The sequence below is a fragment of the Cololabis saira genome, chromosome 12 (assembly GCF_033807715.1).
Source record: "Cololabis saira isolate AMF1-May2022 chromosome 12, fColSai1.1, whole genome shotgun sequence".
In the NCBI taxonomy this organism is placed as follows: Eukaryota; Metazoa; Chordata; class Actinopteri; order Beloniformes; family Belonidae; genus Cololabis; species Cololabis saira.
Window position 1 is genome coordinate 37,412,696 of NC_084598.1, and position 16,677 is coordinate 37,429,372.

Consider the following 16,677-nt stretch of genomic DNA (forward strand, 5'->3'; position numbering starts at 1 on the left):
CCAACTGTATCAGTTCCCTTTAGAGGTTAATTTAGTATACTTAATTTAATTAAACATGTCCACAAATTTTCTCTTTCTTTTCTCCTGTAAGAGATGTTTGGTTGTATTTGAAGTGAAACTCTAAAAGTTGGAGGTGAAGTTTAAACTGCAGTCTGTGATTAAAAGTCATCAACATGTTTCTTCATTATTCAGGTTGGAGGGTTGCAGTTTGTCAGAGATCAGCTGTTCTTCTCTGGTCTCAGCTCTGAAGTCCAACCCCTCCCATCTGAAACATCTGAAACATCTGGACTTGAGCTGGAACAAGCTGCAGGATTCAGGAGTGAAACATCTGTGTGGTTTCCTGGAGAGTCCAGACTGCAGACTGGAGACTCTGAGGTCAGACATGTTTTAATTGTGTGTTCAGATGAATGTGATGTGAAAGTTGTGTTGACACTAACCTGCAGACATCAGGCTGATCTCCTGCTGATCCACACTGACCATCTGACTGCTCTGGTTTCTTCTTCTCTGGTATCTTTGTGCAGCTTGCAGTGCTGCGGTCTGCCAAAGATGATGTCATGAATATTGATGAAGCTCTTTTTCACTGGTTCTGTTGGACTGTTGGAACTTGCATCCTGGTGGCTTCAGCTCACATCTTTTATTCTTTATTCAGCTTGCAGTGCTGCGGTCTGTCAGAGATCAGTTGTTCTTCTCTGGTCTCAGCTCTGAAGTCCAACCCCTCCCATCTGAAACATCTGGACCTGAGATTCAACTACCAGCTGCAGGATTCAGATGTGAAGCAGCTGTCTGACCTGGTGGAGAGTCCAGACTACCAGCTGCAGACTCTCAGGTCGGTTCACTGATTTAGGTGTTTATCGTCTGAACTTCACTCACCATCATAGATGTGTGTTCCTGCTGTCATGAAGCGGCTCAAGGTCCAGACAGAACCAGACACATTGCTTTTAAAGGGCCATATGATGCTTTTCTGACTCTAAAAGTTTAAAACTGAGTTACATGTTCATCTTTTAAATCATCTATGAAACCACAAGTCTGGCAGAGACAGACCTCCTCCCACGCTGAACACAGTCAGAGACCACACACGTCCTGAAGGAAGACGGTTTTTGGCTGACGGTAAACTAACTAACTGTTTTAAGGTTTGAGCAGACAGGGCTGAAGTGACGGCTGACCACGCGTAAAGAGTCCTCATCTAGATATTTATTTACCCAAATATGAATCAGAGGGGATCAGGAGAGGTGAGATGGTGACCATGCAGAACACAGATCCAGGAACAGCAGGCCAGGGTCAGAACCGAAGAAAGCCAGATAATCTCAGATAGAGGTACCGATCAAGGCTGGGCCTTAAAACCAGGTCCAAGGACACAGATCCGGTCCAGCATAGCGGTCACAGGAGAACTGCTGGAGACCGGTATCTGCAGGGAGACCACAAACCCATCTGGCAGAGAGTTAGACCTGGAGTCGTGTTTAAATAGGAAGAGGAAGAGGTGAGGATGATGGGTGATCAGCTGGCAGGGAAAGAGGACGGAAACTCTTCATCTCCCTCCAGAAGGTTCCTTCATGGACCCGCTGTAGTGGGTGTGAGGTTGGGGTTTGTCGGTACCGCTGTATCTCTTACAGTAGACGTTCTCCCCCCTTTATTCCATTAAAATAGTTATCTGTAATAAGTAGATAAAGTTCTCATCCAGTGAAACCACCACCAGCTCTTTCTGCCGCTGCTCACTCAGACATTCAACACCAGATCATGAAGCAGAAGATGTTCAGCATCGTTATGTCATATATCACATCACACAACTAACAAGACCAAACTGGTTTCCTTCATGAAGATGCTCCAAAGACTGTAAAATAAGTCACATCTATGACTCTGCTGAGCTAAAAGTAAGACGTATAATCAGCTCACTCAGTAGTGTGTAATTTGTCATTCTGAACAACAAAGTACTTTGTTTACTTTCAAGAATATTTTAAAGATAATTCTCAAAATAGTATTCAGTACTCTTATTACTATCAGTGGGATGAGGCAGGTCCCGTATGTTTACCAGAACCTCTTATTCTCAGTAAATTTGCTATTGTTTGATTGTGATGCGTCTATCATTTGTGTTTCATTCATCATTAACAGAATATGCTAATCATAATAATTCTGATAAAAATACCAAACATTGCTAAATGTTGAATTTGATGGCAGCAACAGAACCAGTTAAATCCAGTCCTGCATTCCCAACTCCATACAGGGTCTCCATGATCCCCCAATAGTAATCAGAGTACTCACCACTATTCTAGAATACTTTGTGACCACGTTCCTGAACGTAAATATAGTACAGTGTTGGCCGACATTGAAAATTATAATCTAATCAAAGAAACGAAGTATCTCAGTCCTGCGTTTAATGTGGAAGCATCAATAATCCTGACGGAGGTGTTTCTGAGTGAACATGAGGGAAGAACAGAGCTGGGATTTAAACCAGGAACCTTGTGACTGTGAAGCTCCAGTGTTCCCACCACACCACCCTGCTGCCCTCTGATCTGATGTGGACCAAACACTCATCTAGAGTTTTATCTGTGTTTTATTCTTTGATCAGGTCGGAGCGCTGCAGTTTGTCAGAGATCAGCTGTTCTTCTCTGGTCTCAGTTCTGGAGTCCAACCCCTCTGATCTGAAACAACTGGACCTGAGTGGGAACCACCTGGAGGATTCAGATGTGAAACATCTGTGTGGTTTCCTGGACAGTCCAGACTGCAGACTGGAGACTCTGAGGTCAGACATGTTTTAGTTGTGTGTTCAGATGAATGTGATGTGAAAGTTGTGTTGACACTAACCTGCAGACATCAGGCTGATCTCCTGCTGATCCACACTGACCATCTGACTGCTCTGGTTTCTTCTTCTCTGCTTTAGTCCTCCAACAGTTTGTTTCTCCTTAAACTTCCTCTTCTGATTTATTACATGAAAACTAAACATCTGAATGTGTCAGACAGGAACAAATGAACAACCAGAGATGTGTCTGAACTTGTAAAAATATCAATTATATCTTGATCTTAAGGTCTTTTAATAAAACAACTGAATATAAAGTTCCCAGATTAATCCAGGATTACATATTGTATTCCAGATCTCCAAAGTCATCTCCAGCTGCTTTTCTCTGCTGCTTTTTCAAATGTTTTCCACGGTTGGATTAGTTTCATCGCTGATCATCTTGATGTAGTTTTTCTGGGATAGTTGGGAGTTTTGTTGCATGAAAGTAGAAAGAAGAAGTCCAGGATGTGTGAGAAAGGCTTGACATATCCTCCTGAGTTCATCCTGGATGATTCCGCTGCAGGAAGACGATCCAGGATGAGAAGGTGCAGCTATGTCAAGCCAGGTTGAACTAATCCTGGTACGTGCACGTTGACGTCTTCCTTAAGCAGACCGTGAGGTCGGTCCCAGATGTCCTGATTCAGAAATGGAGGACGAGTGTTGCTGATGTTTCACCGAGTGAACAACAGCTTCTAATGGAAACGTACGAGGAGCTTAAACAGCTGATACGTTCACTCAAAACTGAGGTTTAGGATAGTATTTGAAGGTATGCCGGAAGAGGCGTGGTCCTGCTCCTGAAACTCGCTGATTAAGCTCAAATTACTGAATAACTTCTTACTGTGGCTGAAATCAGTCAAACCAACGTTGGCTTCCTTTGACTACCATTAAATTTCATTTCAACAAATACAAGTTTACCACATATAAAACTCTGAACATGGAAAACATCTTTTTCTAGGTTTTTACTATCATGTCTGAATAAGTCTGTTAAGATAATTTCATCCAGGTGACAGCAAGACATAAGGTGCAACAAATAAGGTCTTTTTATGGTTTTCAGAGTGTAAATAGAATAGAATAGAATAGAAAACCTTTATGGTCCTTATAATGATATAATGAGATTAGGCAGCAGGTCCATAAAAGTGCACACATGTAAAGAGTATGTAAAAAATAAAATAAGAAACAGGAAATATAAATATATATACAAAAAACTAAATGTAAATACACGGGTGTTGAAGTAAGAAAAGTGAAATAAAGCGGCCATCCCCTTTCTAATTCTCATCTATGTGGAGCCTGTAAGATGATGATGATGATGCTGAATTGTAATTTATCTGTAAATGTTGATGATGGAAATGAGGAAACAAACACACAGAAGATGATGAACAAGTGTTGATGAAATGATTGATTGATCAGAGTGACAGCTGACTGATCAGATGGAGCAGCAGGAGGAAGAAGTCCTGCTTGTTAGTCTGGTCCAGACCAGGTTAGCTGCACACCAGAGATCTCCATGGTAACGTATCCAGCCCTGCTTCTGTGACAACACTGAGATTCTAACGTTTGTACCGACTGAGATATTCAAACACAACATGTTCCAGTAACAAGTTGTTAATCTGCTTTTTCAACACTTGAAACTAATTTTACTACATGAAATATTAGACATCAGTTCATCATGTTTTTGTGTCTCTGACATTCAAACAAATGCTTCATTTTCCTTCATACAAATGAATGAGTTGACATTTGTCCCAGAATTCCTCCTGACATGTTTGTTTGTGTGGAAACTTCAATCATTTGTCTGCACAACATGAGTTTGTATGGATGGATCCACTGGTGGAGCTGCAGAGCTGAAGAGCTGAAGTCACTACGTCTTTATTGGAGCAGCAGCATGATGTCATGAATATTGATGAAGCTCTTTTTCACTGGTTCTGTTGGACTGTTGGAACCTGCATCCTGGTGGCTTCAGCTCACATCTTTTATTCTTTATTCAGGTTGGAGAGCTGCAGTCTGTCAGAGATCAGCTGTTCTTCTCTGGTCTCAACTCTGAAGTCCAACCCCTCCCATCTGAAACATCTGAAACATCTGGACCTGAGTTACAACGACCTGCATGATTCAGGAGTGAAACGTCTGTGTGGTTTCCTGGAGAGTCCAGACTGCAGACTGGAGACTCTGAGGTCAGACATGTTTTAATTGTGTGTTCAGATGAATGTGATGTGAAAGTTGTGTTGACACTAACCTGCAGACATCAGGCTGATCTCCTGCTGATCCACACTGACCATCTGACTGCTCTGGTTTCTTCTTCTCTGCTTTAGTCCTCCAACAGTTTGTCTCTCCTTAAACTTCCTCTTCTGATTTATTACATGAAAACTAAACATCTGAATGTGTCAGACAGGAACAACTGAACAACCAGAGATGTGTCTGAACTTGGAATAAAACATCTGAACAAACAAGAATTAACTGGGAAATAAGAAAAATACATATTAACCAACATTTAAATAGGTAATACTAGAAATGTGATTTTTATAAGTAGTATTCTATTCAAAAAAATGTCAATTATATCTTGATCTTAAGGTATTTTTAACAACTGAATATAAAGTTCCCGGATTGATCCAGGATTACATATTGTATTCCAGACCTCCAAAGTCATCTCCAGCTTGTTTTTCTCTGCTGCTTTTTCAAATGTTTTCCACGGTTGGATTAGTTTCATCGCTGATCATCTTGATGTAGTTTTTCTGGGACAGTTGGGAGGTTTGTTGCATGAAAGTAGAAAGAAGAAGTCCAGGATGTGTGAGAAAGGCTTGACATATCCTCCTGAGTTCATCCTGGATGATTCCGCTGCAGGAAGACGATCCAGGATGAGAAGGTGCAGCTATGTCAAGCCAGGTTGAACTAATCCTGGTACGTGCACGTTGACGTCTTCCTTAAGCAGACCGTGAGGTCGGTCCCAGATGTCCTGATTCAGAAATGGAGGACGAGTGTTGCTGATGTTTCACCGAGTGAACAACAGCTTCTAATGGAAACGTACGAGGAGCTTAAACAGCTGATACGTTCAAAAATGTCCTCCAGACGCTGTTCATAAACTCAGAGGGTTTGACAGACAATAGTGGACAGACTGAATGTGTAGTAGTCCAACATATGAGCTGTAGAGCTCATTCACTGAATAACTTCTTACTGTGGCTGAAATCAGTCAAACCAACGTTGGCTTCCTTTGACTAACGTTACATTTAATTTCAGCAAATACAAGTTTACCAAATATAAAACTCTGAACATGGAAAACATATTTTTCTAGGTTTTTACTATCATGTCTGAATAAGTCTGTTAAGGTAATTTCATCCAGGTGACAACAAGACATAAGGTGCAACAAATAATGTCTTTTTATGGTTTTCAGAATGTAAATAGAATAGAATAGAATAGAAAGCCTTTATTGTCGTTATAATGATGTAATGAGATTAGGCAGCAGGTCCATAAAAGTGCACACATGTAAAGACTATGTAAAAAAACAAAAAATAAAATAAGAAACAGGAAATATAAATATATATATATAAAAAAAACTAAATATAAATACATGGGTGTTGAAGTAAGAAAAGTAAACTAAAGTTGCCATCACCTTTATAATTCTCATCTATGTGGAGCCTGTAAGATGATGATGATGATGCTGAATTTTAATTTATCTGTAATTGTTGATGATGAAAATGAGGAAACAAACACACATAAGATGATGAACAAGTGTTGATGAAATGATTGATTGATCAGAGTGACAGCTGACTGATCAGATGGAGCAGCAGGAGGAAGAAGTCCTGCTTGTTAGTCTGGTCCAGACCAGGTTAGCTGCACACCAGAGATCTCCATGGTAACGTATCCAGCCCTGCTTCTGTGACAACACTGAGATTCTAACGTTTGTACCAACTGAGATATTCAAACACAACATGTTCCAGTAACAAGTTGTTCATCTGCTTGTTCAACACTTGAAACTAGTTTTACTACATGAAATATTAGACATCGGTTCATCATGTTTTTGTGTCTCTGACATTCAAACAAATGCTTCATTTTCCTTCAAACAAATGAATGAGTTGACATTTGTCCCAGAATTCCTCCTGACATGTTTGTTTGTGTGGAAACTGGAATCATTTGTCTGCACAACATGAGTTTGTCTGGATGGATCCACTGGTGGAGCTGCAGAGCTGAAGAGCTGAAGTCACTACGTCTTTATTGGAGCAGCAGCATGATGTCATGAATATTGATGAAACTCTTTTTCACTGGTTCTGTTGGACTGTTGGAACCTGCATCCTGGTGGCTTCAGCTCACATCTGTTATTCTTCATTCAGGTTGGACTGGTGCGGTCTGTCAAAGATCAGCTGTTCTTCTCTGGTCTCAGCTCTGAAGTCCAACCCCTCCCACCTGAAACATCTGGACCTGAGTAACAACTACTACCTGCAGGATGCAGATGTGAAGCAGCTGTCTGACATGGTGAAGAGTCCAGACTACCAGCTGCAGACTTTCAGGTCAGTGGAGGTTGGAGTCGGTCCTGCTGCTTCCAGCAGTTTTCTACTAAATCCAGCTGATATCAAATCAAAGATCCAGTGTTTCCAGTGAAGCTGCAGCTTCTCAGCGGCTGCTTTCCCCAGTAAAGCTGTGAGAGGAGGATGATGACAGGCTTCAGGATCAGATGATCCAGATGTTGGTTGTGGACCGGTGTTGTGTTTGTGTTCATGTGTCCAGAAATAAATGTGTATTCCAGCTGACAGCCTTCCAGGATGTACAGACTGCTCCACTGCAGCTCTGAACACTCTGAAGTCCTGGATGTGCTGCATCACTGACTGACAGCTGGTGGAGGGAGTCTCTGCAAACACTTTATCTCCTCTCTTCTTTCTTCTTTTCTCCAGCTGTAGATGATGAGAGTGAACAGGACGGTGTTTGTGCTGAGAGGATGAGACGTGTCCTGATGGTCCTCAGAGGTTCAAGCAGAACCAGTTTGTGTTGACAAACTCTGACTGGGCCGTGATGATGATGAAGATGAAGATGTACCTAGTTTCTGAATTCCAGCGTTCTACAAACTTTTCATATATTCATTTAGTTCATGTTAAGTCAAAAAAATTGTATTATTACATTATTGGTAAAAAACAGTACATCAAAATGTAGCCTTTAATTTGAACTTGAGTTTCTTTCAACATTGTTCCTCAAGCACTTTGTCTAAAGTCTGGATGAGTTCTAGTACGGAGGAGCCTACTACTAATGTACTGATGGATAAATGTCTTACGCTGCCGTGGCGGAGCTGCTCAGCAGAGCAGCCATCTCCCCCACCGAGTCACGTGACTCCCCCGGTGTTTTCTTTTTATTTACATGTTTCAGTTTCATTCCAAGTTTTCCTTTGTTGTTGTTGTTGTTGTGTTTTCAGCTTCGTCAGGTTTTTAAAGTTTCTTTCCGCGTCACTGATGAAGAGAGAGAGTGAAGAGATCCGTGGAAATAGCAGCGTTTGTTCATGAAACACGAAACACAAATGAACTTGAATTGGTCAATGGCTGTTCCTCAGTGTTTGTTTCAGTAAATATTGTAAATGTTTTCTGGATATTACGATGATTGTTAACACTTCAAAGAAACTCAAAATTCTTCAGTAAAACTTGGATCTTTTCTCTTGTTCAGTTTACTGTGGTTAATAAGTGTTTGTCTGTGATTAGTCTCAGTACCAGGAGCGTCACCGACCATCACAAGGCACTTTTTATTCTCTTGTTCACCATCAGCACAAATCTGACTTTTATTTCACAAGAGAGATCATTTCACACTCTCTTTCTTTTATTTATTGTAATACTGACATAGATTGCAGTCTCATTTTACCACAAACTGCACAAAACACTTGAATATGCGTCAGATATGAAGAAAGAACCCAAAAAGTATAAGCCAACATAGATGAACTGAATTGAATTAAAACACGAATGTTCAACACTTGTTGATCGATAGTTGAAAAGGTTCTTGTTAATGGAGGAATGGAAGGGGGGTCTGGTAATTGGATTGTCAATTTGAATGAGGAGCCATTTACTAAGTGATCTGTGGGGGTTATGACGTCCGAAACGCCTGCCACAGTTGTCTGGTGTCCTCTGCGGAGCCATAAACACGGTTCTGATTTATTTGTGCAGAACCCAGGTAACCCCGCCTGAGGTGTTACATCAAGAATGGTCTCTGGAACCTGTGAGACAGCGCAGATAGTGAGGCTACATTTCCAAGTGCGATATACCAGAGATGTGTCTGTACCAAGTGGAGAGAGATCAAGAGATGTGTGGTGGGACTTACTGTGGTAGGCAGGGCTCCAGACTAACTTTTTCACAGGTAGCACTGGTGCCACCTAGCTTTTCATTTAGTAGCACCAAAACAAATTAGGTAGCACCATATTTTTAATTGCACATAACATATTTAGAAACACTACAATAGTATTTGTACTTCGTTACTTGACACCTCTGCTCATTTGCAGTTTTCAGAGAGTATTTAATTTAAGAGTATGCTTAAATACCAACTAAATGAAATAAAATGATAAGAAAAGAGGTAAAATAATAAAAAGAAAAGAAGTAAAATAATAAAAAGCACAAGTTGTTAAAAATAAGGGCAGTAGAGTACAGCAAGTAAGTATTTAATTTAAGAGTAGCTTCAGAAAGCTGTCCTCCATCATGGACAATGTCTCCCACCCCCTTCATGAGACTGTCAGAGCCCTGGAGAGCTCCATCAGTGACCGGCTTCGTCACCCACGATGCACCACCGAGAGGCATCGCAGGTCCTTCCTCCCCGCTGCCATCAGACTTCACAACCACGCCTGCTCCCAGTAGCCAACAGACAATAATATGACAATAATATGTGCAATAACATAAGATGTGCAATATCTGCCAATCTACCTCACAACACTCCACCTGCTTTTCTGCACTGTTTAACTGTATATACTGTTCATATCCTGTGTTTATACATATTTTATACGTATCTTTTGTATTTTTTTATATATTTTTTACCCCTCCCCTATATGTGTGTACTGCTGACAACAAATAAGTTTCCCCACTGAGGGAGAAAATAAAGGATATCTTATCTTATCTTATCTTAGTAAACAGTAAAAAGTAATTTTAGTCCTGATTTAAAGGAGCTGACAGTTGGAGCAGACCTCAGGTCTACAGGAAGTTTGTTCCACCGGTGAGGAGCAGAATAATTGAACGCTGCCTCACCTTGCTTGGTTCTGGTTCTGGAACCACAACAAACCAGATCCAGATGAACCTCAGGGGTCTGGGAGCTTCATAGGAACTAACAGATCCAGCATGGATTTTGGGCCAAGACCATTCAGGTCTTTGTAGACCAGCAGTAAGATTTTAAACTCTATCCTTTGACTCACTGGAAGCCAGTGTAGTGATTTCATGACCGGTGTAATATGGTCCAGTTTCCTGGTGTTTGTAAGAACTCTGGCGGCGTTCTGGATCAACTGCCTGATTGATTTATTTCTTGTTAAGGCCTGTAAAGATGCCATTGCAATAATCCAACCTACTGAAAATGAATGCATGAATACGTTTTTCCATGTCTTGTTTAGACAGAATCCCCTTAATTCTAGCAATGTTTTTTGTAGCATCCAAATTGGACCTCCGGCGATATGTTGAGGGTGTGGAACCGGAGGACCTGGAGTGTGAACTTCGCAGGTACAGCACCGAGGGCATCCACGTCCGCTGGCCTGTCCAGGGAGCGCTGGGGTACAACCGCTGGTTCAGCTGCACCCTCAAACACAGCAAGGGCGTCTTCACGGTCACCGGCTTCCTACGACACCCGTCTGACCAGGGTCCCCCGGGACAGCAGGACTACCGCAGCTGGCCGGCTATTTCTGACCGAGAGCTTCTTCCAACCACAGGTAAACTCCTCAAAGATACATGTTTTCATTAAGACACGTAACAGGATGCTTTTATTCTGAAAAAATTATCAAAAGCCACATTGAGGCAGCTGACGTTGTGGTGTTTCCACTCAGTTATCATTTCATTTATTCTTTATTTCATTCAAAAATAAAATAACAAACTATTCAATACCCTAAATTCCTAAATTGTGAATGAAAGGGAGCAGAAAGAAAAAGAATCTTAATCTGCCCCTTTTTCCCAATTCAATTTAGTCAATTTACAAAGAACGTAAATTAAAAAATTAAAAAACAACAACTAAGTAAATAAAAAAACTAAAATAAAATAAAATGCCTGCCGGCTATGGGTATGTCAATCAAACTTAACTAACATTTTTCATTATATTTCTTTAACATACTGGCTTTAATTGTTCTTTTGAATGTAATGTTTGATTTGGATTCTTTGGTTTCTTGGTTCAGATTGTTCCATAAACTGATTCCTTTCCCAGAAACACAACGTTCCATCAATTTAGTCCTGAATCTTGTTTTTTTTTAAAGATCTCTGTTCCTTTTAAGTTATACTTGCTTTCTTTTTTTTCAAATATTTTCTAAATGTTGATTGATAAAGTTCTTTTTATGGGCTTTAAACATAATTTTCAAAATACTATAGTCTACTAATTCATGAAATTTCAACAGTTGTAACTGAAGGAATAATGGTTTGTTGGATCTCTCTTTTCTACTGATTATTCTTATGGCTCTTTTTTGCAAAATGAAAATTGACTGAATATACAGGACTGGACTGTCTCAGAAAATTTGAATATTGTGATAAAGTTCTTTATTTTCTCTAATGCATTTAAAAAAACAAAAATGTCATACATTCTGGATTCATTATAAATCAACTGAAATATTGCAAGCCTTTTATTGTTTTAATATTGCTGATCATGGCTTACAGTTTAAGATTAAGATTCCCAGAATATTCTAATTTTTTGAGATAGGATATTTGAGTTTTCTTAAGCTGTAAGCAATGATCAGCAATATTAAAATAATAAAAGGCTTGCAATATTTCAGTTGATTTGTAATGAATCCAGAATGTATGACATTTTTGCATTACAGAAAATAAAGGACTTTATCACAATTATTCTAATTTTCTGACACAGTCCTGTATGTTTTACAGGCATTTCCCCAAACTTCACCAATCACCCTTTTTATTTATTTTTTTACAAGTTAGCTTGTGTCCTGTTGTAAATGGGTTTCTGTGCAGCACTGTATTGGTCCCGTCTCTCTCCACAGTTGCCATGGTGATCAAAACCCAGACTCCAGTAGTGAACGCCCGCCTGAGGTCGGAGCAAAAGCTCCACTGCCAGTTTGCCGTTGATCACCGCGGGCCGAACGTGACGCTGGAGTGGCACCGGCAGCACCGCGGAGAGAGGTCCAGGCTCTTCAGCCACGTCAGCCGCTCAGGGCAGACCCACGGCTCCGGTGTGGCGCTGAAAGGCCTGGCGGGAGGAGACGCCTCGTACACGCTGCCTTTCACCAAGATGATCAGCGAAGGAACCTACATTTGCTCCGTGTCTGTCGTTCCACTGTTTGCCAGTCTGGACGTCAATCTGCACATTGAAGGTGGGAGAAAAGTCACAGGTCACAGATAGGGATGGGGCGGTATGGACTAAAAAAATGTATCACGATAATTTCTGGCATTTATCCCGATAACGATAAAAATGACGATAAAAAAAATACCAATTCAACTCCACCTTTGTAACTATAAATCTATCACCACATTTCAGAAACATTTCCTTCTTTCTTTCTGGCTCATATCTTTCTTTCTTTCAGGCTCATATCTATCTTTCTTTCTTTCTTTCTTTCTTTCTTTCTTTCTTTCTTTCTTTCTTTCTTTCTTTCTTTCTGGCTGATATCTTTCTTTCTTTTAGGCTCATATCTATCTATCTTTCTTTATTTCTTTCAGGCTCATATCTTCCTTCCTTCCTTCCTTCCTTTTATTTTTATCATTTTTACCGCAAGATGACAAATTCTTATCGTGGGGAATTGTTTTGACGGTATATCATGAACGGTAAAATATCGCCCATTCCTAGTCACAGACTAAGCAATGATCTGAATGATCTTATTAATATTTAAAGCTCTGATTTCAATTTCAATTCAGTTTTATTTATAAAGCAACACAAGTTGTCTCTAGGATCTTTCAGGGCCAGAACATGACCCCTGATCAATTATTACATAAACAATGGCAGGTAAAAACTCCCCTTTAGGAGTGAAGAAGCCTTGAGCAGGACATGATTAACAGTCATAGAGAGATGATTATTCATTATATATAAATATATAATAAGGTATCTGTTGGATTTTATTACCTTTATCAGTAGATGTAGATTAATAAGCTATCACGCACAAAATATGTCCCAAATAAAAATGCCATAATAACATTTAGGACAATCATTTGACAGAAATTCAAAACATTATTTATGTTTTCATTTTCTTGAAATTAGAAGTTGATGTGCTTCGTTTTGTCAATGGCCCAAAAAGGTCAAAACAATAACTGATTAAAGTGATTTTTAAGCTCTTTCAAAGTTATCATCACATGATAAGGTCAGAAATAATAGTGTACAATTGCTTTGTCACTGTATTACTGTCTACTGCCCTTATTTTTAACAGCTTGTGCTTTTTATCATTTTACTTCTTTTCTTATCATATTATTCTTAATTTTTTTAAATACCGTAACTTATTTGTTATTTAATGTCTAATTATGTCTTGCCGCTTTTAATGTCAATGTAAAGCACTTTGAATTACCTTGTGTTGAATTGTGCTATATAAATACATTTGCCTTGCCTATTAAAGTAGATTTTTCAGGTGTCCTGTGTTACAGGTGAGGATTTAAAACATTTTTTTTTTTTAGGTCACCCAAGTAAACGTATTTCTTTCTTACATTATGAGGATAATTAGTATTTACTTTGCTGTTTTAATACTGTTACACACTATATTGTGTAACAGGAATATAGGATTGTGCTTTTGATAGCAAAGTAAAACAGCAAGCCTGTAGGTAAACTGTTTCTTTTCATCCTTTACTACTCATAGATTGAAAATTAAAATCAACACGCTTTGCTGTTATTACACCAGCAAGTAAAGAAATACACACATGCACAAATAATTATGAATTTTTTAATCGACAGTAATAATTGTCGTGCCTCGTGTCCTCAGAGCCGCCCCGTGTTTCTCTCAACGTGGGTCCCACTCTGGTGATGGAGGAGGGGAAGGAGCAGAAGATCATGTGTGAGGCAGAGAGCTACTATCCTCTGGATGTGGACATTACGTGGTATGAGCAGGACCCGCGAGCGTCGCGTCAGCGGGTCGGTGCGCCGCTTCCCGTGATGCTGGAGAATATCCTGATGTCCAGCCACAAACACAACACGGACAGCACCTTCTCCGTGGCGGCTTTCTTTTACCTGCAGGCGTCTCTGAAGTCTTCGGGGAGGCAGTTTACGTGCAGCGTCACCCATCAGTCCTTGAGAGTGCCCATCAGGCAGAGCTTCATCCTGGAGGTTGAAGGTAAGGAGAGGTCGCGGTATCTCAGTTCTTGCTGTACTGTGAGTTACCACCTGGTGGCGGCAGATTGTCACATCTCTTTATCTGCTTTCTCCACGGAAGAGCCATCCAGTTGGATGTTGAACCTCGCTCTTGTCTTCTTGGTGTTCATACTGTTGGCCGTTCTGGCTGTGATGCTGCCTCGCCTGAACTCAGGTTAGTGAGGGATAACATAATAACCCCGTAACGTCTATGTACAGGCTAATATGAAATCATTTCAAGACTACGTAACTATTACTGTGACATTTGACGTTTTGATGGTCAAAAGAGTAACTGTACTTTATTTTCTCTACAGCAAGAAGACAGGTACGGGTAAAAAGATATGAAAACCTTATTTTATGTCTTACAACCGATATTGTTGTATGTTGATGTCTCACTGGCGTGTTTGTACCTGCATGTGTGTTTCTGCAGAAGAAATTCTACTGAGAGAACTTGCCGCCATGACAAGAACCAGAAGTACCAGTGAAGACAAACTATGTCTCAGATTTGCGTCGTAAACTTTTGGCGAAGACGGTTGATGAAGCAGGTTCTAAACTACTTTTGTTTACGTTTGTGTGCAGTGAATTTCTGTAGATAATCAGGAAAGCCTGGAGGTGACTTTCGATGGTGTGAATGTACTTTTATTGATCAGGTAGAATAGATTGTTTTGGTGAAAGAGGCTTTGAGTGGACTGACATTTACCTGGTAAATGTTGGGGCGTCCAAACTAGTAATTTTGGAATGACGGGGGCCCGTCCCTCATAATGGCTGCAATGACTAATCAAATATACATCCATCCCGTGACAGAATGGAGAGTTGGGGTTTTCTTGCAGAGAAAATAAAGTGGCTTAATTTTCTGCATTTGTACATTGGGACTATAGTGACACTAGGGCTGCAAATAACGACTATCAACTACTACTGAAATGCTTAGTCGACTAATCGGATTAATTAATAATAATAATTAATAATCAAAATTATTAAATGGCTCTTATTTTTATTTAAATTTTGCATGAGATTGTTTGAATAAATTAAAGACATTAAAGATGGACACTTCGTTCAGAAATACATCTTTTAATGATCTTTACTGCCAGACTGTGATGTTGCATCTGTCGCTGCCATATTGTTTACGTGCGCTGTACTCTACAGCGCATGTGTAATTCTCAGTAGAGATAGAAAGGGAGGGAGATGCCTCACTCTGTTAATTTTTTTTGCCGACAATAGTCGTCTAAGACAATTTTATCATCTATTTTGGTGGACAACGCCGACCAATCGTTGCACCCCTAAGTGACACAAACTCAACAAAGTAATTCATTTTATGAAATTAGAAATGTTCACCATTTATTTGTATTTTATGTGTAATCAGAGTTGGAAAAATGTGTCTGTTTAACTGTTTATTTTTTCTTTTATTCATATAGTGTTTTTTAAAGGGTGTCACTTTGTGCTTTTGCTTCTTGTCTCAAATTCTGTTTTGATCCAGTTCCTCTTCATATTTTTCTGACATTAAAGAAAACAAAAAAAAACTCAAATGCTGAAGGAGAAATGTGAGCTTTGAACCGTATTTGAAGCATTGTTATCGCAGGCCTGTTTTTTTTCCTTGAATTCAACTTTTATTTTCATCAATCCTGTGTTCACTTCTTTATGTAAACTTCTTATGTTCACTGTCAACAAATCAAAATCACGTTGCAGATCAGTTTCTGGTTCTGTCTCCCATTTGTCCAAAAAAAATCAAAAAAAAAAAAAAAGCCCAAGAAAAATAAATGTTTCCAAAATGTTTCCATTTATTTAAAATATAAAAAGTGTTCAAATGAAGAATAAAGAAGTGTGTCTTAAAATTGGTTTTAGTAGGTACAGCACTTTGGTCAGCAGAGGTTGTTTTAAATGTGTTGTATAAATAAACTAGACTTGATTTATTTTTTCATTTGAGTCCTGTATTGATTTCAAATGTCTACGTCACATGGTTATAAAGCGATTCAAAACAACAAAAAAAGGAAAATCAAATACGAACCTTTTTCCTCGTATAACTATATTTAAAAAATATAAGAGTCCCCAAATATAATACAATGCATGTGTTTTATTTGACACATGGATCTTTATTACGGTACTAACTGTAATGACAGTTTTTCCTATTTCCAAAAGTTTTCCACCTACAAGCTTTTGTCATTACTTCACAGGTGCAAGGCTTAAAGTTAAAAAAAATCCTGAGCCTGAACTTTTACGGGAGCGGGGGCACATGCGCTCCGCAATTTGGCAAGCAACAAAAATGACATCATTTGAATATTATTTTCCTTTTCACTATGGATGCTTTTGATATCAAGTTTCGCTAGTTGTCATTGTGTTTGACAGGGTAGAAGATGAACTACAATCTAAAATATGAATATTTTAAATTAAAGGTCATAATGTCATAAGGGAAGGTGAAACTCAGGCAGACTAATTAATTGGTGGAATTATTGATTAGCAACCTTCCTGGTCTAAATTCTTTAGAAAACATAGTTTTGAACTATGATGGTACA

General features: G+C 39.4%; 2 protein-coding genes across 2 annotated transcripts in view; both read left to right on the forward strand.

Moving 5' to 3' along the window:
• LOC133457448 (NACHT, LRR and PYD domains-containing protein 14-like) overlaps window positions 1–8,376 on the forward strand; it is a 217,193-nt gene extending 208,817 nt beyond the window's left edge. The window contains exons 11-14 of the mRNA XM_061736743.1: window positions 193–375; window positions 4,750–4,932; window positions 7,084–7,260; window positions 7,642–8,376. Coding sequence (XP_061592727.1) covers window positions 193–375; window positions 4,750–4,932; window positions 7,084–7,260; window positions 7,642–7,651 — 553 coding nt within the window. The 3' untranslated portion in view covers window positions 7,652–8,376. The remainder of the gene's footprint in view (window positions 1–192; window positions 376–4,749; window positions 4,933–7,083; window positions 7,261–7,641) is intronic.
• A 1,957-nt stretch (window positions 8,377–10,333) lies between these two features.
• On the forward strand, window positions 10,334–14,615 carry LOC133456419 (tapasin-related protein-like). The gene is made up of 6 exons (XM_061734894.1): window positions 10,334–10,622; window positions 11,889–12,218; window positions 13,806–14,153; window positions 14,253–14,345; window positions 14,485–14,495; window positions 14,601–14,615. The coding sequence occupies exons 1-6, from the start codon at window positions 10,334–10,336 to the stop codon at window positions 14,613–14,615; spliced, it is 1,086 nt and encodes a 361-aa protein (XP_061590878.1).
• The last annotated feature ends 2,062 nt before the right edge of the window (window positions 14,616–16,677 follow it).

Bases quoted from the DNA above. Each gene is read 5' to 3' on its own strand.
- LOC133456419 (XM_061734894.1), top strand. From the start codon at position 10,334: ATGTTTTTTGTAGCATCCAAATTGGACCTCCGGCGATATGTTGAGGGT. The intron at 10,623-11,888 runs GTAAACTCCTCA...CTCTCTCCACAG, and splicing joins AGAGCTTCTTCCAACCACAG to TTGCCATGGTGATCAAAACC. The intron at 12,219-13,805 runs GTGGGAGAAAAG...TCGTGTCCTCAG, and splicing joins CGTCAATCTGCACATTGAAG to AGCCGCCCCGTGTTTCTCTC.